The 27,119-nt window shown below is 37.5% G+C and overlaps 1 protein-coding gene across 1 annotated transcript in view; it reads right to left on the reverse strand.

Moving 5' to 3' along the window:
* Nucleotides 1-9,586: 9,586 nt before the first annotated feature.
* Nucleotides 9,587-27,119, reverse strand: part of YME1L1 (YME1-like 1 ATPase) — a 56,504-nt gene continuing 38,971 nt past the window's right edge. The window contains exons 9-19 of the mRNA XM_005856959.2: nucleotides 26,546-26,636; nucleotides 21,216-21,368; nucleotides 19,673-19,805; nucleotides 18,861-18,923; nucleotides 17,505-17,617; nucleotides 16,411-16,566; nucleotides 15,384-15,535; nucleotides 14,175-14,301; nucleotides 14,008-14,081; nucleotides 13,047-13,133; nucleotides 9,587-10,345 (exon numbers count right to left, since the gene is read on the reverse strand). Of these exons, the coding sequence (XP_005857021.1) occupies nucleotides 10,202-10,345; nucleotides 13,047-13,133; nucleotides 14,008-14,081; nucleotides 14,175-14,301; nucleotides 15,384-15,535; nucleotides 16,411-16,566; nucleotides 17,505-17,617; nucleotides 18,861-18,923; nucleotides 19,673-19,805; nucleotides 21,216-21,368; nucleotides 26,546-26,636 (1,293 nt within the window). The 3' untranslated portion in view covers nucleotides 9,587-10,201. The remainder of the gene's footprint in view (nucleotides 10,346-13,046; nucleotides 13,134-14,007; nucleotides 14,082-14,174; nucleotides 14,302-15,383; nucleotides 15,536-16,410; nucleotides 16,567-17,504; nucleotides 17,618-18,860; nucleotides 18,924-19,672; nucleotides 19,806-21,215; nucleotides 21,369-26,545; nucleotides 26,637-27,119) is intronic.

Raw genomic sequence — 27,119 nt, forward strand, 5'->3', positions numbered from 1 at the left:
GTGTATATCTCTGCCTCGCCTCAGGACAAGTTGTGTTAATAAAAAGCATGGGGTCCTGGGGATGGAGAGAACCTAAGACCTTAGACTTAAGACCTTAGATCTTAGCTCCTTTAGCTAAGCTCCTCTGACCCGCAATGCCTTTCAAAATTATATCTCATCTCCAGACTCTTTATTAGTCTCTGGATTCCTATGTCATCTACACACAGCCCCTTCTCCAGATTCCTGAACCCTTCTTGATGCTGGGACAAGAACCCCGGCAAGGAATGATCAGGCCAGCAGAGGAGAGCAGTTAGAGGCAATCAGGCCAGCATGCAGAGGCAGTGAGGGGTGATCAGGCTGGTGGTGGGAGGAAGTTAGGAGAGACCAGGCAGGCAGGCAGGTGAGCAATTAGGAGCCAGCAGTCCAGAATTGTGAGAGGGATATCTGACGGCCTGGGGATCGGGCCTAAATCAGCAGTCGGACATCCCCCAAGGGGTCCCGGGTTAGAGAGGGTACAGGCTCGGCTGAGGGGATCCCCCCCCCCGTGCACAAATTTCATGCACCGGGCCTCTAGTGTATAAATAAGCATTTGTGCTTTCTTCTGGTACTTTTCTCATTTTCTATATTTAAATTTTTAAACTGGAATTTATTTTAATCTAGTTACTTTTCTCCAAATACTTAACAGAAAATTTCTACCATTTTTAACCTCTAGAGTGTCGGGGAACATGATCGCACTCCTCCTGTCTTTCCCCATAAGTGCTGGGAGCGCTATTGTGCTCCTCCTGCAGTGTCACTATTAGATGGTAGTAGTTCACTCTTTATTGACAGATGGCACCTAAGTGCAGATTACTTATGATGCCGAATGTTTGTAGTTCTAAAATTGACCACTGGCATTTATCTGCCTAACTTTCATAATTTTTTTCCTAAACTGCTGTAAAATCAGCAAAAATGCCTTGGCAATTTTAGCATAGTTTCTAGCATATTGGTTGGCACTCAAAGGGTTAATTGACCTTTTCCTACAAACATGAAGTGTCACCAGTATCAATTTTTAAAGTCTTACATATATTTGGTGTGTGTGGGCATTTTCCACTCTGTTCCAATCACTTATCTGTAAATAAATACTTTGTGACAGTTTATAGCACCTGTTGATAGCTAGAAGGGTAAACCTGTGTCTACTATACAAAATTTTATTAATTTCATCACAACAATGAAAGCATGTAACTGAAAATATTTTTTAAATATATTTTATTGATTTTTTTACAGAGAGGAAGGCAGAGGGAGAGTTAGAAACATAGATGAAAGAGAAACATCTATCAGCTGCCTCCCACACGCCCCCCACTGGGGATGCTCCCGCAACCAAGGTACATATGCCCTTGACTGGAATCGAATCCGGGACCCTTCAGTCTGCAGGCTGATGCTCTATCCACTGAGCCAAACCGGTTAGGGCTGAAAATATTTTTAAACATATTTATTTGGTTGTAAAATTGATAAACATAGGAAGAGCACACATTTTGAGGAAGTGAGTCTTCCTAATCAGGACCACAGCCATCTTCCCATCTCAAAGTTCCTCCTGAGGTCCCTTCATAAAGAACACAGGTGCACACTGATATAAAATGGTTATTGGATTTTATCCAAAGAACTTTTAGCCCAGAAGTGGGTCGATTATGGGAAGTATTTCTCTCATTATGCATTTTTCTATAGTATGTAACATTACAGTGTAAAAAATGTGTACATCCTATATAATAGAAGCCTTATATGCAAATCAACCGAACAGCAGAATGACCAGTCGGTATGATGGCACTGACCACCAGGGGGCAGATGCTCAATGCAGGAGCTGCCCCCTGGTGGTCAGTGCGCTCCCACAGGGACAGCGCTGTTCAGCCAGAAGCCAGGCTCATGGCTGGCGAGAGCAGCAGAGGTGGCGGAAGCACTAAGGAGCAGTTAGCAGGTGGGCCGTAAGGACCGAGGGGTCCTGGACTGTGAGAGGGCACAGGCCGGGCTGAAGAATCTCTCCCCCCGTGTCCCACCCAGTGCTCAAATGTGGTGCACCAGGCCTCTGGTCTAATATAAAATGCTGTATATACTTAATTTTGTTTCCATTTTTGAAATGTAGTTACATCACTTAAAAGTTGTCAGTAAAGTGTTCTGTAAGAGGAATTGTGAGTGGGTCCTGATGTTTTTGTTTTTGCTCATAAAGTTGGTCAGAGCGCTAGACCCCAGGTCAGGTGTCAACCAGGGAGGAGCTGTGGGGCCCCAGGAGGGAAGTCAGCCCAGGGCTCAGGCTGACAGGAGGCTGCTCCCACCTGCTGAGACCTGCAAGGGTGCGCCTCTCCCAGTCCACCCACCACCTCCCAGTGGACCCCAGGCCCCCAGCCTCCCAGTCCCCAATACCTGCTCATCCTGTCCCTATCATTCAGGCCACTTTTCCTGAACAATAGGATTTGCTTCACTTTCTGCACGTTGCCCACGCTGGCAGCTTTGTGGATCGCTCCCATATCTGTGTCTCGAAAGAGAGGCCTTGGGGCTCCCACGGCACTGCTCCCAGGATTGGTGGGGGAGTCCATGGCAGCCATGCTGGGGCTTCTCAGAAAACACCTTCTTCATGGCGGAGAGTCAGGGCTTCAGAGAAGCCTCACCTTCCCTCTGCTTTTCGGGCCTCCTGAGCCCAATACTAGCTCTCTAGCCAACCACCTCATGCCACAGCATTCAAGCAGGGCAGTTTGGCAGTTTAGCATCTCTCCTCTCGGAATCATAGTAACCGAGCAACAGCCTCTGACATTACTAGGCATTTGCATAGGGCCTTGTGGTCAAGGGCAGCCAGAGCCCACGTGCAAAACCCAAGTAACTCAAATCGCAGAGACTGTCTGGTGGATGTGTCTCCCTGGTTAGAGCTTCTGCCCGAGCATCAGAGGGGGGTGGGTTCCATAACTGGTCAAGGGCATGAACCTAGGTTGCAGATTAGATCCCTGGTCCCATCAGGTGCATTTGGGAGACAGTCAACCAAAGTCTCCCTCACATCGATGTTTCTCTCTCCTCCACTTCCCACCCCTCCTCCTTCCCTTCCTTCCACAAAGAAACAATTAATGGAAATAATATGCTCAGTGAGGATTGAAAGGACAGAACAGGACTGATAGCTGTGTCCTTAACCCCTCTTCCAAGAAAAAGCCTCAGAATGTATCAGTTACTCAGCCTGCCCTTATCTAGGCCAATGGGAAAGTGGGGAAAACTAGCCCAAGGCCAAGAGTATGCTAGCCACCCCCCTGTCTTTGTGTAACCAGACCCTAGCTGCACCCTGCCCTTGCGTCACTAGCCCCCGGCCCTCACTCAACCAACCGGAATCGACCAAATCAGTGGTCAGAGTGTGCCCCCACCCCCCAACCCCAAGCCCTATAAATTCTTTGTTCTCTTGGAACTACCAAGTCCCGGGCTTGAATAAAAGACCCTTTGCTTTTGCATCAGAAAAGGCTCCCTGGTGGTGGATTATTGGGGACCTCGAACTCTGGGCATAACAAGGATTAACAAAAATTAAAATTTTAAAAAAACTCAGTGATTGCCTGTGGGCAGGTGTGGGTTCTATTCAAACATCCCTGGGAGTTGGCTAGGTGTGTCCAGAGGCTTGCAACAGTTATCCCAGTGAAAAAGCAGTCTTTACCTCCAACCAGGGCTAGGGTGGTGTGGAACTTGAGGATGCTCAAGGTCTGGTCTTCCAGAAAACTCCCCTTAAAAACATCTCTAAATCTCCTTGTGCCCTAGTTTATATCTGTTCCACATCCCTCTGGCCCCAGCCAATCTCCAAGGAATTTAGCAGATGCAACAGAAGGATGTTTTCATGGTTTCAGAGATTGTGACAATATGTCTGCAGGTGCAAATTTATGAGAAACCAGTGCCCATTCTCCAGATGAAAGCACCTTTCCGCAAGCCTCTTAATCCTCCCCCTTTGGCCCACCTCTTACATTTTAATTTGTGTAAGAGGTGGGCCAAATAAATCTTTAATCAATCCAAGATTTATTTTGAAGCACGGTATTCACATTTAAGAACTATCTTAGAAAATGGTTATTCACCTGTCCCAAACCACCTTTTCTTGCCTAGTTTAAAATGTCACTTTACTGTGCATTAAACTTTCAGGTTATGTTTTTTGTTTTTGGGTGGTGTTTTATCCATTGAACTGTCTGCTTCTTTTTGCATCAGCACTGCACTATTTTAACATCTTTATAAAATGTATTGTAGTATTTTAGTTTCAATGTTCCCCCTCCTTATTATTCTTTTTCTGTCTTCTCCCAGCAATGTGTACCTTGAAATTATTTGAAATGAAGTTTTAATCAGTATTCCAAGTTTTTAAAAAATCTTAGAAAGATTTTAATTAGCTTGAGAATTTTAACTGAATCTCTTGAATCAGTATATCCAGATACATATGATGTTTCTCAATTTATTTAAGTCCTATTAATATGTTCCTCTTAGCTTTTTTAAATAAATAAATCTTTTAAAAATATTATTTAGAGAAAAAGAAACATGTTGTTCCACTTATGCTTTCATTGGTTGCTTCTTATATGTGCCCAGACTGGGATTCAAACCCACAACCTTGGCACACCTGGACCATACTCTAACCCAGTGGTTGGCAAACTGCAGCTGGCGAGCCACATGCGGCTCTTTGGCCCCTTGAGTGTGGTTCTTCCACAAAATACCACGTGCGGGCATACACGTACAGCGCGATTGAAACTTCGTGGCCCATGCGCAGAAGTCGGTATTTTGTGGAAGAGCCACGCTCAAGGGGCCAAAGAGCCACATGTGGCTCGCGAGCCGCAGTTTGCCAACCACTGCTCTAACCAACTGAGCTCCCAGGCAGGGTGATACTTTCATTTTTGGATTTTTGGTTTGTTTTTGTTGTTGACACTTTTAGCGTAGTGATGTGGTAGTTTTTTTCCCTATGTGAATCCTGCCCACTTTAGACATATTTGGATTTTTCATTTTTTATTGTGATGGAATATTTTTCCATTATAAGTGATTATTATATTAATATCTGTACAGTTGACAATCAGACTGAAGTTTTCAAGCTGTACTTTTGTAACTGGTGAAGGAGTTAACAGTTTATGGCAGGTTCACAGGGAAGGCAAACTGGATGGTAAAGATTTCACCAGAAAGGAATTTTTTGATGCAGATGAAAAAACAAAGTAAAATGCAAGCAAGAGGGTTTTTTTTTATTGAAGGGTAAGATAATTGTTTTTTAAAATGACATAAAATACCTATTTTTTCCTCAAATCCCATTAGCCAAATTTTTCAGTAATTCACTTACTGAGCTTATCATCTTCACCATTATGAAGCCTCTTGTGCTCCATACATGTTCCATATTCTTTGCGATTTACAAACTTAAAGTCTAAATACTCATTTCCCCTTGCTTCCTTCTTTCTCTACCAGCAACTTCTGTCTTTCCATCTTTATACCATGTCTTAGGAAGGTAAAATAGGTTGACTCCATATTCCACAGTAACTGGTATAAACATGCGAGCGCCAACAGAGACTCCTTTTAGTGTAGTTCTTGATCCAACAACTCCAATAGGACTGCACCTGCTACGGTGGGTGAAACGCACAGGAGCAGGAGCAGGCCCACAGCAACAGCTAATGCAAACCCAGCTCACCACATTCCTACTACATTTGCTAATGATTTCAGGAGCTAGCCAAAATGAAGAGTAACAGAAACCAACATTGCATAAAACGCACCAGGAAAATGTGAAAGTTTGGTAAACACATCTTACAGCAAGACAAACACATAGATTTTAATTTAGGGAGTTATTCTTCTGAGGCCATTTATTGCCATTTTGTTCTTTGGTTCAATAGTTCGCAAAATTGCTTGGAAATGGAAACTCAGAAGCTGAGTGCCTGGACCTTCCGCAAAAATTGCTGCTGGTGAAGGGGTCCCTGCTGAGGGACGAGTGCCTTCATTGGTAAAAGAATTAACCAAATCAACAACAAAATTCTCAGGACGACTCCGCTTAGCTAGACCAACTGGTTTTTGGGTGTGGGAGTGGTTTAAACTATGATGACCAAGCATTTGCCTCCTTCAGCAGCCCAATTAGAAAATGACCTATTGTACCTTATTTGCTCCTCAGATTTACAGGAGAGGCTCTCTGTAGTGACAGGTGACGAGAAGGCTTTGACAGTCCTGATTCAGCCTGCATTGAGGATCAAAGACATGACCCGGCTGCAGAGAGGCAGGAACCAGTCACCAGGACTCCAGGTCAGTGGACCCTAGAGTTTCTCTATGGACCAGAGATAGAGTAAACGTTAGGCCAACTCTGAGTTTGTGTTTTCTCGGTCAAACGAGCAATTGGAATTTAAAATTTCCCATTCCCAGATTTTTGTGGAACTAATTTTGGACCCAGAGCAGATGCCCTGTAGAAAGGTATTGCTTGGAATCCTCATGCCTATCTAAGACTCAAATAATGCCCTGGTTCTGCTTTCCTGCACACTCATTTAAGTTATGCTAATGGAATTCATAATGTGTACACTAGTATTTGTTTTGTGATGAAAAATGACTGAGAGATGGATGCTTTACCAAATCCCTTAGCAAACGTTTTCCAATTCCAGTTCAAAGGCTGTCATTAATGTGTTTTCCCTCTAAGAGTAACCAAGAAACATGTGGAACACTTTTCTACAACCGATTCATTTGTTCTCTGGGATGTGCAAAACCAGGGCAGACTTGAAAATGACCTGAACATTGAATGTCCTGTGAGCCAACACACAGATCCATCAGCAGGTGGGAGTCCTGACTGATGGGACGTGAAGAGAACCTCGGTCTAATCTTTGGCTAAATGCTATGCAATGAAAACATAGCAACAAACCTTAGGAAGCAAGATTTAAACATTTTATAAATGAACAGACATGAATGGCTACACACTCCAGCAGGGACAAACTTCACAAATTTGCTGGAGGCAACTTATTAAACAAAACAAGGACAACCCTCTATAAAGAAAATCGACTCCATATTGCAACACCAGCTGAAATTCAGTAAGATTAGAAAGCAAAAAAAAATAAAATAAAAAAATTAGAAAACAAAGAAATAAGAAAATGTGACCCTTACTAAGGAGAAATAGAAACTATCTCCTCGAGATGTTAAATTTATCATAGACTTAAAAGCATCTGTTGTGAACATGTTCAAAGAACTAGTGCAAGTCATATTTAAAGAATTAATGAAAACTATGATAAAAATGATGCAATGCATGGAGAATCTCTATTAAGATAGAGAGTATATGAAAGGCCAAATAGAATTTGGAGATGAAGAATACAATGATCTGAAACTCATTGATTTGACATGGTAGAAGAAAGAATTCATTGACCCTGAAGAATCAAAAGAAATTATTTAATCTGAAGAGAGAAAACAATGAAGAAAAGTAACAAAGCCTGAGAGACCAGATCAATATCAAGTGTTTCAACACATTTGCAAGAACAATCCCAGAAGAGAGACAATAAAGGACAGATAAGTATATTTGAAAAAATAATTGTCAAAAAAATTCTCAAATTTGCCGTGGCCAGGTGGCTCAGTTGGTTGGAACATTATCCCATACCCAAAACACTGTGGGTTCAATTCCTGTAAGGGCACATACCTAAGTTGTGGTTCTGATTCCTGGTCAGGGTGTGTATGGAGGCAACACATCAATGGTTCTCGCTCACAATGGTGTTTCTCTCTCTAAAATCAATAAACATATCCTCAGATGAAGATTAAAAAAACAAACTCAAGTTTGATGAAAAACATAATGTACATATCACAGTCCACCTATTAAAAGTCAAGGCTGAGAAAAACTTCTTAAAAATAAGAGATAAACAACCTATCACCAAAGGAGACCAAAATTTTGATTAATAGCTAATTTCTCTCAAAAATAATGGAAGTGTCTCTGGGGTAACATATTCAAAATTATTTAAAAAAAACAAAACAAAACTGCCAGTCCAGTATGGCTCATTGGTTGAGCGTCGACCTATGAACCAGGAGGTCACAGTTCAATTCTCAGGGCGCATGCCAGGGTTGCTGGCTTGATTTCCAGTAGATGGCATGCAGGAGGCAGCCAATCAATGATTCTCTCTCATCATTGATGTTTCTCTCGCTCTCCCTCTCTGAAATCAATAAAACATATATTTTTTAAAAAGAAAATCTTTAAAAAGGAAAAAAAAGGTCAGTCCATGTATTATGCTATACCCAGCAAAACTATTCTTTAAAAAAGGCAAACAAAAGATATTCCCAACAAAGACTGAAAATATAAGATAGCAGTATAGTATTGTAGAGTTGTAATATATAAAGATATTACAAATGACAATAATAGCACAAAGAGAAGAAAATGCTAAAATATAGTTAATCCATGTTACCAGAATTAAATTTGTATTATTTTGAAGTATACTATGATAAGTTGATGTGTATTATCATCCCTAGAGCAACCACTAAAATGTAACTTAAATAAAAGAGGAACATAGGGGACCTCTTTAGCTATGAGAAAAACAGAAAACAAAAAGTGATACAGCAGATATTATAAACAACTATATCAGTATTAAACATGAATGAACCATACCCAACTGAAATAACAGAAGAGATTGCCAGACTGGATTTTAAAAAAGCAAGATCCAGCTGATAAAGGATTTGCAGTCACAATACGTGATTTCTTAAAATGAATAAGACAAACAGTGCAATATACAGATGATAATGTACTGTAGAACTGTATACCAGAAACCTACATAATTTTACTGACCGATATCACCCCAATACATTCAAATTTTTAAAAAAAGAAGAAGAAGAAGACTATAAGAAGTACTGTACAAGATGTGGAGACACTGGAACCCTCAAACACTGGTGGTTAGAATATAATATTGTTGTATAGTTATTTTGGAAACAATTCCTCAGGTTCATAAAAGTTACCACATGACTCATCAACTTTAATCCTAGAAGTCTACCAGGAGAAATGAAACACAAATCACACAAAGACATGTACACACATATACATATACACACACAAAGAGGGAGAGGGTGGAAGGGAAGAGCAAAAGGGAGGCGGCAATAGAAAATTAGGCAAATGAACACAACTAATGAATCTCTGTCAAGAGTAAATGGAAGTTACTTCTATTATTCTGTTAACATTTCTGTAAGTTTGAAATTACATCAAATTTAAAATTATTTTTAAAAGGGGCACAAATATCATGTGGCAAGTTCCTGCAATCAACATCCTCAATGAAGACCATATACAGCTTAAAAGTTATTAGAAAACTACAGGTAATTTTAATAAAATCACTTCAAGAATATAATTTGGTTAAATATAAAAAGCAATAAAATATACTCTAATTTTTCTATTGAGTTAAATAAATTTGTAAATCCTGTAACAGCATGTTCATATTCACAAAATCTGGATGAAAAACAAACACAATTTTCCATTTCTGATACAGTGTAATTCAAAAGTTCATTTTGAAGGGGACTGAGCTTTTGATCTAATTTTACTTTCAATATCAAGCATCATTATATACTTATTCAAAATTGGAAGTGTCATTTTTTTATTTAACAAAAGACTGCAGTCCTGAAATGAATTTCATTAGTGACCATGATAATGTTAAAAAAAAAAAACCACAAAAATGCATGGTACATTTTTAAAAGTTTATAATCACTTAATTCTGATTGTACCTTTACACTTACAATTCACTATTTTTAAGATTTTTTTTAAAACACAATTTTATATGTGGACAATCTGGAGCATAATTAAGTGTATCTTAATGAAGTTTCCACAGATGTATGTAGAAATATGGTGTACCAGCAGCCAAACAGCATCATTTCTTTATCAAAGATCAATGGTACTACCTAGAAATGAGGACAATTCTTCAACAATTTCATTTTTTCTAAGTAAAAAGACTTCCAAGGAGCTCAAGGCACAATTTTATTCACATCTAGTAGAGTAACCCAGCATAAAATCATTATTTATGTGCAACTTAATAACTGATGGGCATTTCTCAAACAAGCTGTTTCAATACTGATAGTTCTTTATTTTCTTTAACATAGTTGTTTTGGATTGCTAATTTGCAATAGGTGTCATCATGAGAATAACCAAAAGTAGATAAATGTGACAAAAGGTTGATAAAGTGTTTCACACACTTGAGTGATACCAGGTCAAAAATGGGAGAGAAGTGTTGCAAAAGGAGAGTATTGCAATGCTACTTATATTCTTGCAATAAAACCAGCAACGGACCCACTTCAAGAGAGATCACCTCAATTCCAATTTCTTCCCCTCAAGAACAATTTGAATCTCTTTGGCATCCAAAGTCTCATAGGTCAATAAAGCTTCTGCTAGATTCTTATGCTCTTTTGCATGAGTCTTCAAGATATGTTTTGCTCGTTCATATGAGTCCTAAAATAGAAAAGCAGATCTATAAGAGGCAAAAAAAATTTAGGAGAAGCAAAAACCATAAATGAGAAAAGAAAAAACCTATGTACCCTAAAAATGTGAAATCAATTTATTTCTATTTATAAAGATAAAAAAATTTTTTTATTGATTTTAGAGAGGAGAGAAACATCAATTTGTTGTTCCACTTATTGATGTATTTATTCATTGGTTGATTCTTTTTTTCTTATTTAATCCTCACCAGAGGACAAGCATAGAGAGAGGAAGAGAGAAAGAGAGAATCATGGATGTGTGAGAGAAACATCAATTGGTGGCCCTCCTTATGTGCCACGACCAAGAATTGAACCAGCAACCTTTGGTGCACAGGACCATGCTCAACCATGGAGCCACTCCAGCCTGGCCATTGGCTGACTCTCATACATGCCCTGTCCAGGGATCAAATCCATAAACTCAACTTATCTGGACAACGCAACTAAGCTACCCAGCCAAGGCAAATAAAAACATATAAAAGCTTGGTTCCCAAAGATAATACTTTTGTACTTTCCAAATGTTTTATTTTTTACCTCAAAATCTATCACATAGAAAAATGATTACCTAGATCAAAAGGTACTTTAAAAAATTAAAGTATACTTTGTACTTATCTGCTTTTTAAATAAGGCCTCTGAACATAGAAATCTATTCAGTATGTATGTTTAAAAAGAAGGAAATTTGCTCCTTTTGCCTCTTGATTTCACTGATTTATTTAACAGGAGAAAAGACCTACTATTTCCGTTTTTCACTTGTATAATATACTTACTTGTTAATTTGTGACAACTATTAACAGTATAATTACAGCTGATCCCTGATTTTCATACATTTTTCTTTGCAAGCCCACCTTGAATTTGTCACTTAAGTCCTTCAATTGTCTTTCCAAAAGTGAGTTTGGGTTGAGTTTATTAGGTCATAAGATAACGACACTACTAACAATTCATTTGCGGCAGTGTCACATTTGTCTGTACAATGTTTTTCCAAATATTTTTATATTTAGTCATATTTTTGCCCTTATAAAAATGGGTGGAAAAGAACTTGGGCCAGTGTTGACTGGCCCCCAGGCTTCCTGGCCATCCTAGCCAGCTGGCACAGCAGGGGTGGCTATCAGCTCTGACCACAAGACCATGCCTGGGATTGGGCCCAGGGATAGAGGTGAGCCCCACCTGCTGCTCTGCCTGAGATCCTGGGGTTGATCTGAGGATCCCTCTCAAGCCAAAAAGCCAGGACCTTTGCACATCCATTGATTCTGGCTGGTCCCAGTCTTTGGGGACCCACGCCACCATCACAAGTAGCAGAAGAGGATTTCTGGGCTGATCCTTACCAACACAGATGAGGTAAACACTCTGAACCGTGATATTTTTGTATCAATGTTTGTGCAATGATGAATGTACTCCCTCTTCTATCAAGCTCTACTCCTTTCAAGTTCATGCTATTTGACTACAGCCTTACCCAACAGCCTTCACTGTGCTACCTAAGTCCACATTCACTAAAGACTTCTGGCTCTTGGCTCAGTCTTCTTCTCCATTCCAAGACTTACCTTCATGCAAACCCAAATAGAACCATATCCAACCTCTGAATTAGCTCCACACCCATGAATCTTTCCCAACTTTTAATCTTCACTACACTACCTCCAATTCAACAAGTATGAAACTGACCTTATGACCTACATCCTTGCCAGCCTTAGGCCATCACCAGTGTTTACTCAGTAAATGATACAACTGAGTTGTATGGGGCAGAAATCTAAAATATTGTTTTTAGATTCATAGCTGCTCTCTCAACCAAAATATCACAAAGGCATTTGATTCCACTACATCAGTATCTCTTGAACCCACAAGTTTCTCAATTTCTACATTTCACCACCCTAACTCGAGCATCCATTATACCGTGATTAGATGACCACAGTACCTACCAACGGATCTCACTGAATTTACTCTTACACATTCTTTTATCCTAATCTGTATTGAACCCTGCAGTCAAAATGACCTTTGTTTTGCTTATTCAGTATTCTGAGCATATGCACACTACTAGGCACAAGCAAATAACAACACATGCTGAATATATGTCAGAATGGGAAAACAATAAAGAATCAATAATCAATATAGTTCATTCTAATAACTCTTATGGTTTTATAAATAAAATAAAATTAAATATTTATAATCACTGATATAAACTGTTCTTAGTCTACAGTCAGAATAAAATAAAGATCCAGTCTATGACCACAGTTCTCTAACAACATATTTAAATCAAGGTTGCCCCCTGGCCGGTGTGGCTCAATGATTAGAGCATCGGTCTGTGCACCAAAGGAGTGTGGATTCAATTCCCAGTCAAGGCTCATCAAAGGTACATTCCTGGGTTCCAGGTTTGATTCCCAGCCCTGGTAGGGGCCTGTGTGGGAGGCAATTAATCAATGTCTCTCTCTCCCTCTCTCTCTCTCTCTCTTTCTCTCACATACACACACCTTCACCCCTCCACCCCAGCCCCATCCCTTCCACTCTTTCTAAAAATCAATAAAAAAAATATCCTCAGGTGAGGATTAACAAATAAATAAATAAATCATGGTTGAAACAGTGCACCTATTATCTTTATTATCTTTATTTCTAAAGAACAAAAGGGTTTAACCCAACTATTTAGGCACATTATGACTAAATAAATAAATGTAGAAAAACACGATCATTACCTTCAGAAGGATTCTGATTTCTTGTTCAATAGCTGATTGCGTTTCTGGACTTAGTTTCCCCGTATCACTGTAGGTCATAACTCCAAGCTAAAACAAATGGGAAGAAATTGAATAGAAAACAAAACAAAACAAAAAACTCCACAAATAAAACATAACAGAGGAAGTACCATCCTATACATAAGAAACCAATTTCATGGAGGGAAATTAAGAAATTCAATATAGCCCTAACTGGTTTGGCTCAGTGGATAGAGCATCGGCCTGTGGACTCAAGGGTCCCAGGTTCGATTCCGGTCAAGGGCATGTACCTTGATTGCGGGCACATACTCAGTAGGGAGTGTGCAGGAGGCAGCTGATCGATGTTTCTCTCAACTCTCTATCCCTCTCCATTCCTCTCTGTAAAAAATCAATAATTAAAGAAAAAATTAAAAAAAAAGAAATTCAATATAAAATGGCCTTAAGGGCAACGAAATTTTATCATTTTTCTGAAAGTATAACACTAAAACTGAAGTGTGAGCAAGACAGAAAATTTAAAATCATAAGTATGCTAGTGAGTGCCTTCTTAGAAAACCTTGGCAGCTATTCCAAGTCCAGAAATCCACAATTCAGAGTATTAGAATTTCTTCATGGAACCACAGCGATAATGCAAGAAAGGGAAAAGGGTAAAGTATGGCAGGCTCAGCAAGTAGATTTTTTATGTCATATGAATAGAAACGGCTAAAGAATTTGTCTTATCATTTTGTTAACTCATGAACGAATAATTATTAGTGTTCAAGTAGCTAGAATGGAAACAGAATACTAAATTACTCAGAAAATAAGGTTTAGTTTAGAATAAGTAAAGACAACTCCATTTGGAATGAGACAGAGGAAAGTAAATGTTATCAATTTAAAATGAAAACCCTCTCTCAAGAGACACTTGGCACATATCATTGGAGACATGAGGAATAATAAAATTAGCCAATACCTTTTCACTCATTCCAAATTTGGTAACCATCCACTTTGCTATTTTAGTTGCATTATCGAAATCACTGGAAGCACCTAAAATTTTAAAATAAATATAGAACTCATTTTAAAAAAATATCTTTAAACCAACGAACACAATTTGAACTAATGCCATTCTTTACAGTCAACCTGTTGTTATATGGTCAGTTCCAAATATAAGCTCCTCTGCCACTCTTCCTCCCATACTAACATCCATTTGTGCAAGCAGCTGAGCTCTGGTTTCATTCCACCTGTCATTCTCAGGCAACAGGGAAACCTAGACAATTGAAAAACAGAAAAAAATTCAGAGAGTTTTGGAACACCTACAATAACCAGAATTATCATCTGGCCCTCTCACCTTACTTAATACCATGATGCTGAAAGCCCAAAGACATTTAGTAGAGATGACCATCAGGTGACTGATGACAAAACCAGCAATTTATAAAATAAGGAAAATTATTTTATAAGTAACAGGTAGATAATGCTGATATAAGACTCTTTTATCCTCTGTTGCACAAAAATGCTTAAAATCTCTACAATTAGAAAGATATGAGAACAAAATTTGTACTCAATAAGAAAAATCTTAAAAAAACTACTGAGCCAGTACATTTCTTTAGTGGGGGGGAAAATGCAATTACATAGCTAAGAATTATAATTTGCTGCTATTCCAGAATTAAATTTTATATTATAATATATAATATCTAGAATATTAAGGATATTCTTTATTAAAAGATAAATTTCACAAGAATCTCTAATTTCAAGATGGTTCAGGAAGTTAAAGAAAATATCAACAGCCCTAGCTGGTTTGGCTCAGTGGATAGAGCATCAGCCTGTGGACCGAAGAGTCCCAAGTTCGATTCTGGTCAAGGGCACATTCCTGGATTGTGGGCTCAATCCCCAGTAGGGGATGTGCCATAGAAAACCAATCAATGATTCTCTGTCATCATTGATGTTTCTATCTCCCTCTCCCTTCCTCTCTGAAATCAATAAAAATACTTAAGAAAAAAAGAAAAGAAAAGAAAATATCAACAGCCCTAGCTGATTTGGCTCAGTGGATAGAAGGGTCCCGGATTCGACTTCAGTCAAGGGCACATGCCAGGTTGCGGACTCAATCCCCAGTGGGAGGCGTGCAGGAGGCAGCCGATCAATGATTCTCTCTCATCATTGATGTTTCTATCTCTCTATCCCTCTTCCTTCCTCTCTGAAATCAATAAAAATATATAGTAAAAACATATGAGAAAATATCAACAAATTTAGCAAGTAGCTGAATGTTGTCTTAAAGGGATTTTATCAGCAATTTCATGCATATCCTTCTGGAAAGTGCTATCTAAAAGCAAAGAAAAACTGCAAGATACTTACATGTCCAAGTGTTGGCCCTCGAGGCATGATTGTAGCTTTGTTGATAGGCATTGCATCTTTAGTGTAATATGCAATAATAGCATGGCCAGATTCATGATATGCAGTGATGGTTTTGTTTTTGTTATCGATTTCCACACTTCTACGTTCAGGCCCTAAAAGCAAAAAATTAATCAGGTTAAATGCTCCATTAGAGAGATATATTTAAAGGAATGAAACCCATCTGCTTCAAAGTTGTTCTCAGAGTAACATGATTTAATTTCATTAAGAAATATTTTAAACAAAGTAAAAGCTTAAAAATAAGTACATATTAACTACAACAATGTCAACTGAAAACCAAAATTGTTAGAACTATCATCTTACTCTCATAGCCAAAGGGAAAGCTTAATTATATTTCTAGAAATTAAACTTTCAATTTAAAAGGAATGTCTTATCTAACCTGTTTTGAAGCCAATTCATGAGTTATAGTAAAAAATACTAAGAAGAGTAAAATTAACTATCCTTTCATCAGCAATATTAGACAAGAGTAAAAACACAGGCACCCATGATCTACATTTGTCTGTGAGAGGCCAAATTGTTTTTCTACATTCAAATATATATTTTCATGTCCCTATACATTTGTTTTTATTATTATTTGTTGTTGTTAATCCTCACCTGAGGATATTTTTTCCATTGATTTTTAGAAAGTGTATAAAGGAGCAAGGTGGGGAAAGGGAGAGAGGGAAAGAGGGAAGGAGGAAAGGAAGGAGGGAGGAAGAAGAAAAAGAGAGAAAAACATTGATGTCAGAGAGGCACATCGATTGGTTGCCTCCTACACCTGCCCCGATTGGGGCCTGTGATCTAACCTGCAACCCAAGTGCATGCCCTTGACTAGTAATCAAACCCTCAGCCCTTCAATACTCAAGCCAAGATTCTAACCACAGAAAAACACTGGCAGGGCTACCTTTGTTTTTTTAATAACCTCTCAAAATGAAGAATTTATTCTCTAACATACTGAATAGTATAAGACAGGAAAATAAAGAAAACCTACCCATTAAAATTTTATCTTTGGAAAACTCAAGTTCTTTCATGGTAACCATTTCTTTTCCATCAACAGCTGCCTTTAAAGCAGCTTGGTTCACAAGATTCTCCAACTCTGCTCCAGAGAAGCCAACAGTACCTCGAGCTATGATTTCTGGATCAACAGCTGTGTAGATATAACACAATATATTAAAGTTCCAAAACAGCCAAAAGAAAGTTTGCCAAAAAGAACCCAAATTCCGAAAGAAAAAAACAAAACAGCCATCATGAACTATAATTTAAAATATTTATCTTAATTAAACTAAAAAATTTATTTTACTAACTTCTAAGGGAAAAAAGTCTAAATTGTTATAAATATGACATTAAAACTGCCATTGGGACAAATAACAAAAGCTCTTAAATTTAAATAACTTTGTGAAAAAACAAAGAAATGTAGAGTTATCTGATCATTTAAAAACCTTCAGTTATGACCTACATCATTAGTGGCCTAATGACAAATCGAAAAAGCATACTCATAGACATTTTTTTCCCCCTAAAATTTCATTTTGAAATATTTTGGACATAAAAGCTCCCTTTATTATGGAAAACTTATTTGGGTTTTTGTTGGTTTTTTTTCTTTCTTTTTTTTCTTGATTCAGCTATCTTGAAAATACTGCAGCTTTAATGGGTGCTTTTATTACTCAGGTTGGTCCATATTTCCTTTCCGTGTGTTTTGTTTCACAGGTGAGTTTCCCCAACTTTGACACCAAAGGGACTATATCATGAGATATTGTGCTCATAATATGCAGGTGTTTTTTCTATTGTTTCATATTTTACATTTATCTTTAAAAACATACATACATTCATCTTTAAGTATTATCTATCTGAATACTCAAAAGAAAACTTTCATTCGAATCAGAATTCAAAATGATAAAATCTACTGGATATGCAGTAAGTTATGAAATGGACTTTTTTTTTAAAAAGGACATATAAATGGAAGAAAAAATGATGTATAAAGGAACTGGTCTTTTAAGACATTGCTCAAGTAAGAACCACAAACAGGATGGATTGACATATTACCATTTTATGGAGATAACAATGTTTGTATCATGGAATAAGACTTACACTGATCAAACTTTATTTTATTGAGATACCATTTCAAAATTTCTGTTCGACCTCTTACATCTGGCCTTGGAACTGTAACCTGCATGTCAAAACGACCAGGACGAATTAAGGCACTAAAGAGAGAATACAAAAAGAAAATGAAAATTAGTAAGCTAACTATGCTGAAGGTCAAGTTAAATAGGACCACCACACTAAGGAGAGGTTGGAAAGACAATGCAACCAGAGGTTAGATGGAGTTCTGAAGGTAAGTATTCAGATAGTTCCTTATAAAACATGGCTCAAATAATAACTAGAAGACAGAGTAAAGGTATACATTGATAAATGTGTACCTACAGATAGCAGACACCCCTCAGAATCAGCCAGGGAACAGATAATTCTATACCAGTCTATTAGAGTCTCAGGCAAAGACAAACTATTAGATGAAACAAAAATATGAATAACTTTTATAATAACATCAATAAAAATTTAAAATTATACTAAATTTTATTTTAAAAGTGCTCTCCAGCCCTAACCGGTTTGGCTCAGTGGATAGAGCATCGGCTTGCGGACTGAAAGGTCCCAGGTTCGATTCCAGTCAAGGGCATGTACCTTGGTTGCGGGCACATCCCCAGGGGGGAGTGTGCAGGAGGCAGCTGGTCGATGTTTCCCTCTCATCGATGTTTCTAGCTCTCTATCCCTCTCCCTTCCTTTCTGTAAAAAATCAATAAAATATATTTTTAAAAAATAAAAGTGCTCTCCACCCAAAAATGTTTTTGTGATATATAAGTTGTCAGAAGGCCTTTTAACAGCTTTATTGAGATAATTTACATATTACCAAATTTAAAGTAGATAAATCCAGCATGCTCTTCCTCTCTCTTGAGCAATTTCCCTTCATCCGGGCTCCTTCTCTCAGCATTTCTTTTTCCTAAACTCCAAGTGCCCTTCTTTTGCCTCTGTGACTCCTTTCCTGTGCCCACACAGCCCAGCTGGCTTACCTTTTCTATCTCTGTGACTTTCTAATAAACTCTCTTACAATTTAAAAAAAAGTGGATAATTCAAAGCTCTTTAATATATTCAGAATTCTGTAACCATCACCACAATCTAATTTTAGAATGTTTTCACCACCCCTCAAAAATAAAACACAAAAAAACCATATCCACTGGTAGTCACTCCTCATTCTCCCCAGCCTCTGGCAACCATTAATCTACCTACTTTTTGTTGCCCTGGATTTACTTATATTGGACATTTCATCTAAAGGGAACCACATAATATATGATGTTTTGTGATGGGCTTCCTCCCCTTAGCATCATATTTTTAAAGTTCATTCATGTTTAAACATATATCAGTACTTCACAAAAATTTTCTTTTAATACTTACTTATCTAATGCCTCTGGGAAGTTTGTGGCTCCAATGATGATAACTCCTTCATTGGGTTTAAAACTATTTTTAAAAAAAAGTACTTTTTCATTAAAAATTAAAACAGCACACATGTATAAATGCTCTACATAAAACTGTTTATCATTAATCTTAATAACAGCAAAGAAAAAGGATTGGTATTTTTATGCCCCAAATGATATCTCTATTTTTTAAAAGAAACAAATATTAGCACAGTGTACTTCACTACAACTGCTAATATATAATCACCAAATCATCTGTGATTATATACCTGCACAGTATTTGTTTTACTTAGGAAGAGATGACCTGACACAAGAAGCTTGGGCACCTGACTAAATTTTTGAAAAATTATTTTCAAGTTTACCAATTCAAATTATGTGCTCCTAAACTTCCTATTTGGTTCCAGAATGTGTTATAAGAAATATTTTTGCTTCTTTCCAAGCAACCCCACCTCTTGCTTTTTATATTATGAAAACTGATGCAAGCTTTTCATCTGTCGCAACACTAAAATCTGGTCACAAATTGTGTAGGGACCAGCATACTCTCCCTTTATATCTCCAAATAGTGTCAGCAGGAATCACTGCTTCCCTGTCATAATAAATAAAAAAGGTGCAACTATCACCAACCTAAACGAGTTGATAAATTAACTACGCTATTGAATTCGAAACAATACAATCCTGAAAATAGCTTGTCTTGACCTTCTGCATGAAGGACTACTGTTGCCTACAAATGTAAGATTTTTCCTTTCTCTAGAATGTTACCAAATATATTCCAAAGACAGAAGATTCAATTACCCATCCATTTCAGCAAGAAGTTGATTTATAGTCTGCCTTGAATATGGATGCATTGGAGATTCAATTCGCTTCCCACCAACAGAATCTAATTCATCGATGAATATAACACAAGGAGCATTCGCTTTTGCTTCCCCTAGGAAAACAGAAAAGATTCAAATTTTAATGAAAAATCATATAAATATCAAAAACCTGCAAAATTGTCAAAAGCCAAAAAAAGTATTAGGGAGAAAATACACCAAAACAGATTTCGTTGTGTTCTCTTTTTTTTTCCACTGATGAAGAACAATAGCCTCAGGGGACTCTTTTCCCCTCCCCATGTGGGAATCTGTACGGTGAGATTCTTTCCCCTTCCCCACGTGGCTAAAAAAAAAAAAAAAAAGAACAATAACCACAGAAGGAAAAAAATAATTACACCATAAAGAATGATATATATTAAAAACAGCCGTAGCCCACATGGCTAAGTGGTTAGAGCATTGGCCTATGTACCAGAGGATCAAGGGTTCGATTCCCAGTCAAGAGCATGTACCTGGGTTGCAGGTTCGATCCCCAGCCCCAGTCAGGGTATGTGTGGGAGGCAACCACACATAGATGTTTGTTTCTCTCTTCTCTCTCCCCCTAACACTCCCTTTCACCCTCTCTAAAAATTGATGGAAAGCCCTAGCCAGTTTGGCTCAGTGACTAGAGCGTCGGCCTGTGGACCAAGGGGTTCTGGGTTCAATTCCGGTCAAGGGCATGTACCTCGGTTGCAGGCTCCTCCCTGGCCCAGGCCCTGGTCGGGGCACATGCAGGAGGCAACCAATCAATGTGTTTCTCTCACATCAATATTTCTCTCTGTCTTCCACTCTCTCTAAAAATCAATGGAAAAATTTCCTGGAGTGAGGATTAAAAAATAATAATAGTAAATAAAAATAAAAATCGATGGAAAGAATATCCTCCAGTGATGATCAACCAACAAACAAGTAAATAGAAACAACTGTGTATTCACTCATTCTTCCTACTTGTTTCAACTATATACAATCAGGTTTGAGTTTAATTACATACTATAGAAATGATGAACTAAATAAAAAACAAAACAAAAAGACCCAGCTTTTCTGCAGCGCCCAACTACATCTAACACTTCCATTAGCTACTCTGACTGTATGTGGGGAAAAAAATACAGTTCTGTTTTAGCTCACATATGAGATGCCCTGAAACCAGCCAGGCCAGCATGGCTCAGAAGTTGAGTATCAACCAATGTACTGGGAGGTCACGGTTCAATTCCTGGTCAGGGCACATGCCCAGGTTGCAGGCTCAATCTCCAGTAGGGGGTGTGCAGAAGGCAGCCGATCAATTCTCTCACATCATCTCTCTCTCTCCTCCCTTGCTCTCTGAAATCAATAAAAAAAAAAAAATTTTTTTTTTTAATTCTCTGAAACCAGAACCCCAAATAGCTTTGTTCAGCTGAATAACAATCTTAAGTAGAAAGAAAGGGTAAAAAAAACCTCTTCCCCTGAAATTAAAAAAAAAAAAATTAGTATTGTATAAAAGATACATTTAAACATACTAAAAAGATTTCTTATGCGGCTGGCTCCCACACCCACAAACATCTCATCAAATTCTGATCCAGAAGCATAATAAAAAGGAACATCAGCTTCTCCAGCTACAGCCCGGGCAAGAAGGGTTTTTCCTGTTCCTGGTGGTCCAACTAAAAGAATTCCTATTAAAAAAAAGTATACAAGAATAATTGAAATTAAAAACAAAAACAAATTCTGATATAAATCTTAAAAATGAATAATTAATTTATAATGTTGAGGTTACAAGCACATCAATGACTAATATTTTGAAACATAGCAAAATATATTTCTCTATACTAATAATTCACTTCAGGATCTTCTCCATAACTCATTATCTTGTATCATCTAAATACTGTTTACATATCAGCCATAGAAGGGACAAAATATTGGGGGAAAGGAATATAAACTTATGACTAAGTAAATAAGATTCACATAAAACAGTTTAAGAGACTAAACAACAAATGTAATGCATGAACCTTGAACTGATGCACCTCCATAAAAAAGCACATAATTTAGGCCCGGCCGGCATGGTTCAGTGGTTGAGCATTGACCTATGAATCAGAAGGTCATGGCTCAATTCCTGGTCAGAGCACATGCCCAGGTTGTGGGCTCAATCCCCATGTGGGGCATGTAGGAGGCAGCCGATCAACGATCCTCTCTCATCATTGATGTTTATCTCTCTCTCTCTCTCCCTTTCTCTCTGAAATCAATAAAAATGTGTGTATTTTTAAAAATTCTAGGGGCATCTGTTGAAAATTTGAAAAATACTGGTGAGTTCATGATATTAAGAAAATAGTGTTTAGTTTTATTTGGTAGAATAAATATTATTTTTATTTAGGACAATGTCCTTATTCTTATGTGATGCATAACAAAATATTTAGATGTAAACAAAGTAGGTAATGTCTACAGCTTTCTTTCTAATTTTTCTGTATGTTTGAAAATTTTCATAACAAGTTTTTCATGTTAGGATAATAGAATTCCCTGGTTTACATAACTTTTTCATTTTTCAGACATTTCAAAAAGCAACAAAATTGTATTAATGCTATATATTAATATTAAAAATACTTTTAAAAAATATACTGATATTTTTCTATTGATTTCAGAGAGAAAGGGAAAGAGAGAGAGAAATAGAAACATCAGTGATGAGAGGGAATCATTGATCAGCTGCCTCCTGCATGCCCCCTACTGGAGATCGAGCCCACAATCCAGGCATGTGCCCTTAACTGGACTCGAACCTGGGACCCTTCAGTCCACAGGCCCTTGCTCTATCTACTGAGCCAAACCAGCGAGGGCTAAAAAATTCCCTTTAAGAAAAACTCCAAAATATCCTGCAGCCTATACTAGTATTTTCATGTTATTGTTGTTCCTAAATGGTTTAAATCATCCTCATATCAATTTCTGTAGAGTATATCTTGGTACCTGAGAATTTACCCACAAATTTATAAAATATTACTTTGATCAGAAAGAAAAATAATTTTTGTTTGTTTTAAACATGTTCCTTATGACATTACAGTACGGATTTAATAAGTGAACTCTACATTAAGAAAGATTCATGCGCCCTAACTGGTTTGGCTTAGTGGATAGAGCGTCAGCCTGTGGAGTGAAGGGTCCCAGGTTCGGTTCCGGTTGGGGGTGTGTGCCCTGGTTGCGGGCGCATCCCCAGTGGGAGGTGTGCAGGAGGCAGCTGATTGATGTTTCTCTCTCATTGATGTTTCTAACTCTCTATCCCTCTCCCTTCCTCTCTGTAAAAAGTCAATAAAATGTATTTTTTTTAAAAAGAAAGATTCATGCATAAAAGAGAGAAAAAAGATTCATGCAGATATTTTTAGATACTAGTGAACAGTTTCAGTAGAGATACTATAGAGTACAAAAACAAGCCTTATATAGATAGTAGTGCCTCTTGAATTCACTAACTCCATTTCTAGCACTGGAATCTACAATAATTTACAGATACCAAATGAATAAATCTAGAATTTGTTCTAAGGAAATAATTAAGCATGTAGGCAAAGCCTTAATATATTAAGATAGTCACAACAGTGCTAGTTTAAACAGTAAAAGATAAGAAATAATTTAAAAGTTCAATATAAATGGTTAAAGTATCTAGAAGGACACTTTTAAGTCATTACAATTCTGTACCTAAGTCCAATATTGGGCTTTTCCCTCACATCAACAAGCAATTTTGATATCAGCTGTTTATCCTACAATTCAATTCAATTATTATACTACCTACCTGGAGAAAGCATTGGATTCCCACAAGTTAAGAACTCAGTACCGTAACACTGTTCCCCCCTCCCTCTTGAGAGCTTTCCCAAAGGCAAGACCAGGTTATTTCCTATGCTTTTTAGCTGGTCAAAGGTTCTAATGTCTTCCTCCTTGGGTATTGTTAATTTGCTAGAGTAATTCACAGAACTCAGAGAAACATTTACTTAGTAGATTACTAGTTTATTATAGCATGCATAGCATGCCCCCTACTGGAGATCGAGCCCACAATCCAGGCATGTGCCCTTAACTGGACTCGAACCTGGGACCCTTCAGTCCACAGGCCCTTGCTCTATCTACTGAGCCAAACCAGCGAGGGCTAAAAAATTCCCTTTAAGAAAAACTCCAAAATATCCTGCAGCCTATACTAGTATTTTCATGTTATTGTTGTTCCTAAATGGTTTAAATCATCCTCATATCAATTTCTGTAGAGTATATCTTGGTACCTGAGAATTTACCCACAAATTTATAAAATATTACTTTGATCAGAAAGAAAAATAATTTTTGTTTGTTTTAAACATGTTCCTTATGACATTACAGTACGGATTTAATAAGTGAACTCTACATTAAGAAAGATTCATGCGCCCTAACTGGTTTGGCTTAGTGGATAGAGCGTCAGCCTGTGGAGTGAAGGGTCCCAGGTTCGGTTCCGGTTGGGGGTGTGTGCCCTGGTTGCGGGCGCATCCCCAGTGGGAGGTGTGCAGGAGGCAGCTGATTGATGTTTCTCTCTCATTGATGTTTCTAACTCTCTATCCCTCTCCCTTCCTCTCTGTAAAAAGTCAATAAAATGTATTTTTTTTAAAAAGAAAGATTCATGCATAAAAGAGAGAAAAAAGATTCATGCAGATATTTTTAGATACTAGTGAACAGTTTCAGTAGAGATACTATAGAGTACAAAAACAAGCCTTATATAGATAGTAGTGCCTCTTGAATTCACTAACTCCATTTCTAGCACTGGAATCTACAATAATTTACAGATACCAAATGAATAAATCTAGAATTTGTTCTAAGGAAATAATTAAGCATGTAGGCAAAGCCTTAATATATTAAGATAGTCACAACAGTGCTAGTTTAAACAGTAAAAGATAAGAAATAATTTAAAAGTTCAATATAAATGGTTAAAGTATCTAGAAGGACACTTTTAAGTCATTACAATTCTGTACCTAAGTCCAATATTGGGCTTTTCCCTCACATCAACAAGCAATTTTGATATCAGCTGTTTATCCTACAATTCAATTCAATTATTATACTACCTACCTGGAGAAAGCATTGGATTCCCACAAGTTAAGAACTCAGTACCGTAACACTGTTCCCCCCTCCCTCTTGAGAGCTTTCCCAAAGGCAAGACCAGGTTATTTCCTATGCTTTTTAGCTGGTCAAAGGTTCTAATGTCTTCCTCCTTGGGTATTGTTAATTTGCTAGAGTAATTCACAGAACTCAGAGAAACATTTACTTAGTAGATTACTAGTTTATTATAGCATGCATAGTTGGAGCAACTATACGGTGGGGCAAGCAAACCCCATCCTTCTGGGTTTCTATGGAGACCTCATTACATAGACATGATTAATTAAATCACTGGACATTGAACAGTGATTCAACCTCAAGCCCTTCTCACTCCCTAGAGGTGGGGAAATGGGTGGTGGTGGTGGGGTTGTACTAAATGTTCCAACCTTCTAAGCACAGAATAAGTTCTCCTGGCAACCTGCCCCCATCTTCAGGTGTTTTCTAAAAGCTACCTCATTAACACAACAAAACACACCTTTATTTTAATATATATTTATTGATTTCAGAGAGGAAGGGAGAGGAAAGAGAGATAGAAACATCAATGATGAGAGAGAATCACCGATCGGCTGCCTCTTGCACACCCCCTACTGGTGATCGAGCAACCTGGGCATGTGCCCTTGACTGAAATCGAACCTGGGTCCTTTCAGTCCAAGGGTCGATGCTCTATCCATTGAGCCAAACCAGGTAGGGTGAAAACATACCTTTAATTGCTCTCTTCACTATGAAATTCCAAGTTTTAAGAGCTCTGTATTAGTAACAGGGACTAAGACCAAATATGTTTTTTATTGTAAATCACAATATCACACAGTATTTAAAATTAATATTGAGCGTGGCCGGTATTGCTCAGTGGTTGAGCATCGACCCATGAACCAAGAGGTCCCTGGCTCAATTCCTGGTCAGGGCACATGACCAGGTTTTGGGCTTGATCCCCAGTGGGAGGCGTGCAAGAGACAGCCGATCAATGATGTTTCTCTCTCAACAATGTTTCTATCTATCCGTTCCCCTTCTTCTCTCTCTAAAAAATCAATTAAATATATTTTTTAAGTAAAAATAAAAAATCATATTGAGTAATAACTGTGAGAAAACATCAGACAAAACCAAACTGAGAGTCATTCTACAAATTTATGTGTACTCTATACAATTTTGAAGATCATAAGAAAATCCACCCTACCCCTGTTTAAAAAAAAAAAAAAAGCTGAGGAATTTTTTTCAGATTAAAGAAAATCTAAATGTTATATGTGAACATGAATTGGGTCCTTAACCTGGGTTGGGAGTGCAATGAGGGAACTTAACTAAAAAGGTTATTATTGGAACAAATACTGAAATTTGAATTTGATAAATTTTAGATCATTGTTAAGTTTCCTGATTTTAATAACTGTACTGGAGTTATGAAAAGAAAATATCCTTATTCTTAAGAAATATATAATGAGCTACTTAGGAATAAAGAAGCATACATGATGTAATATTTAGAACTTCCTCTCAACTGTTCCAAAAATACATGTATGTAAAGAAAGTGAATGAGCAAGTAACCCAAAATGTTGTGTATGGGTTGAATAGAGTTCTTTGTCAGATTCTTGCAAACTGACTTAAAGTTTATATGATAAAATTTAAAATTACACAAAAAAAGGTTATAGAAAGGTATGTTCAGAATGAGCAGTTATTTATGAAATAGTAATTAAGAACTAAACTTTAACCAGTTAAATCTGATAACAATTAAGTTAGTAACATATTACACTATTTTTTTTATCGCAAATCTGGTAAAGGGAAAATATCTTACCTTTTGGAAGTTTGCCTCCAAGCACAGTAAATTTTTGTGGATTTTTCAAGAATTCCACAACTTCCTGTAACTCTTGTTTAGCTTCCTCCACCTAAAATGACACAATTTACCAAACAATTTAAAATAAAGATTTCATTATCAAGGCCTGCTCCTTGGAAATTGGAAATTTAATTGGAATTTTTTTGTTTGTTTCAGCAAAAGGAGTATACAAAAAATATCCCTTTATAAATATACAAAGAGTTTTTTCCTGGCCCTTACTGTCAATTATGCAAAGTCTCCTTATATATCTCAACAAAATACATTTTAAACTTCTCACATTTTTAAAAAATACTGCTTCCTCCAGTTAACAAAAACTATTATATTAAAAACTCTATTCGGAGAAACCAAGATGGCGGCATAGGTAAACACCGGAAATTGCTGCCTCCGACAACAACTTCAAAAATACAACGAAAAGACAAAACGGACATCATCCAGAACTACAGGAAGGCTGGCTGAGTGGAAATTCTACAACTAGAAGGAAAGAGAAAAGCACACTGAGACTCAGAGGAGCTGCGGAAGTAAAGTGCAGAGGTAC

Source organism: Myotis brandtii, unplaced genomic scaffold, assembly GCF_000412655.1.
Source record: "Myotis brandtii unplaced genomic scaffold, ASM41265v1 scaffold1058, whole genome shotgun sequence".
NCBI lineage: Eukaryota > Metazoa > Chordata > Mammalia > Chiroptera > Vespertilionidae > Myotis > Myotis brandtii.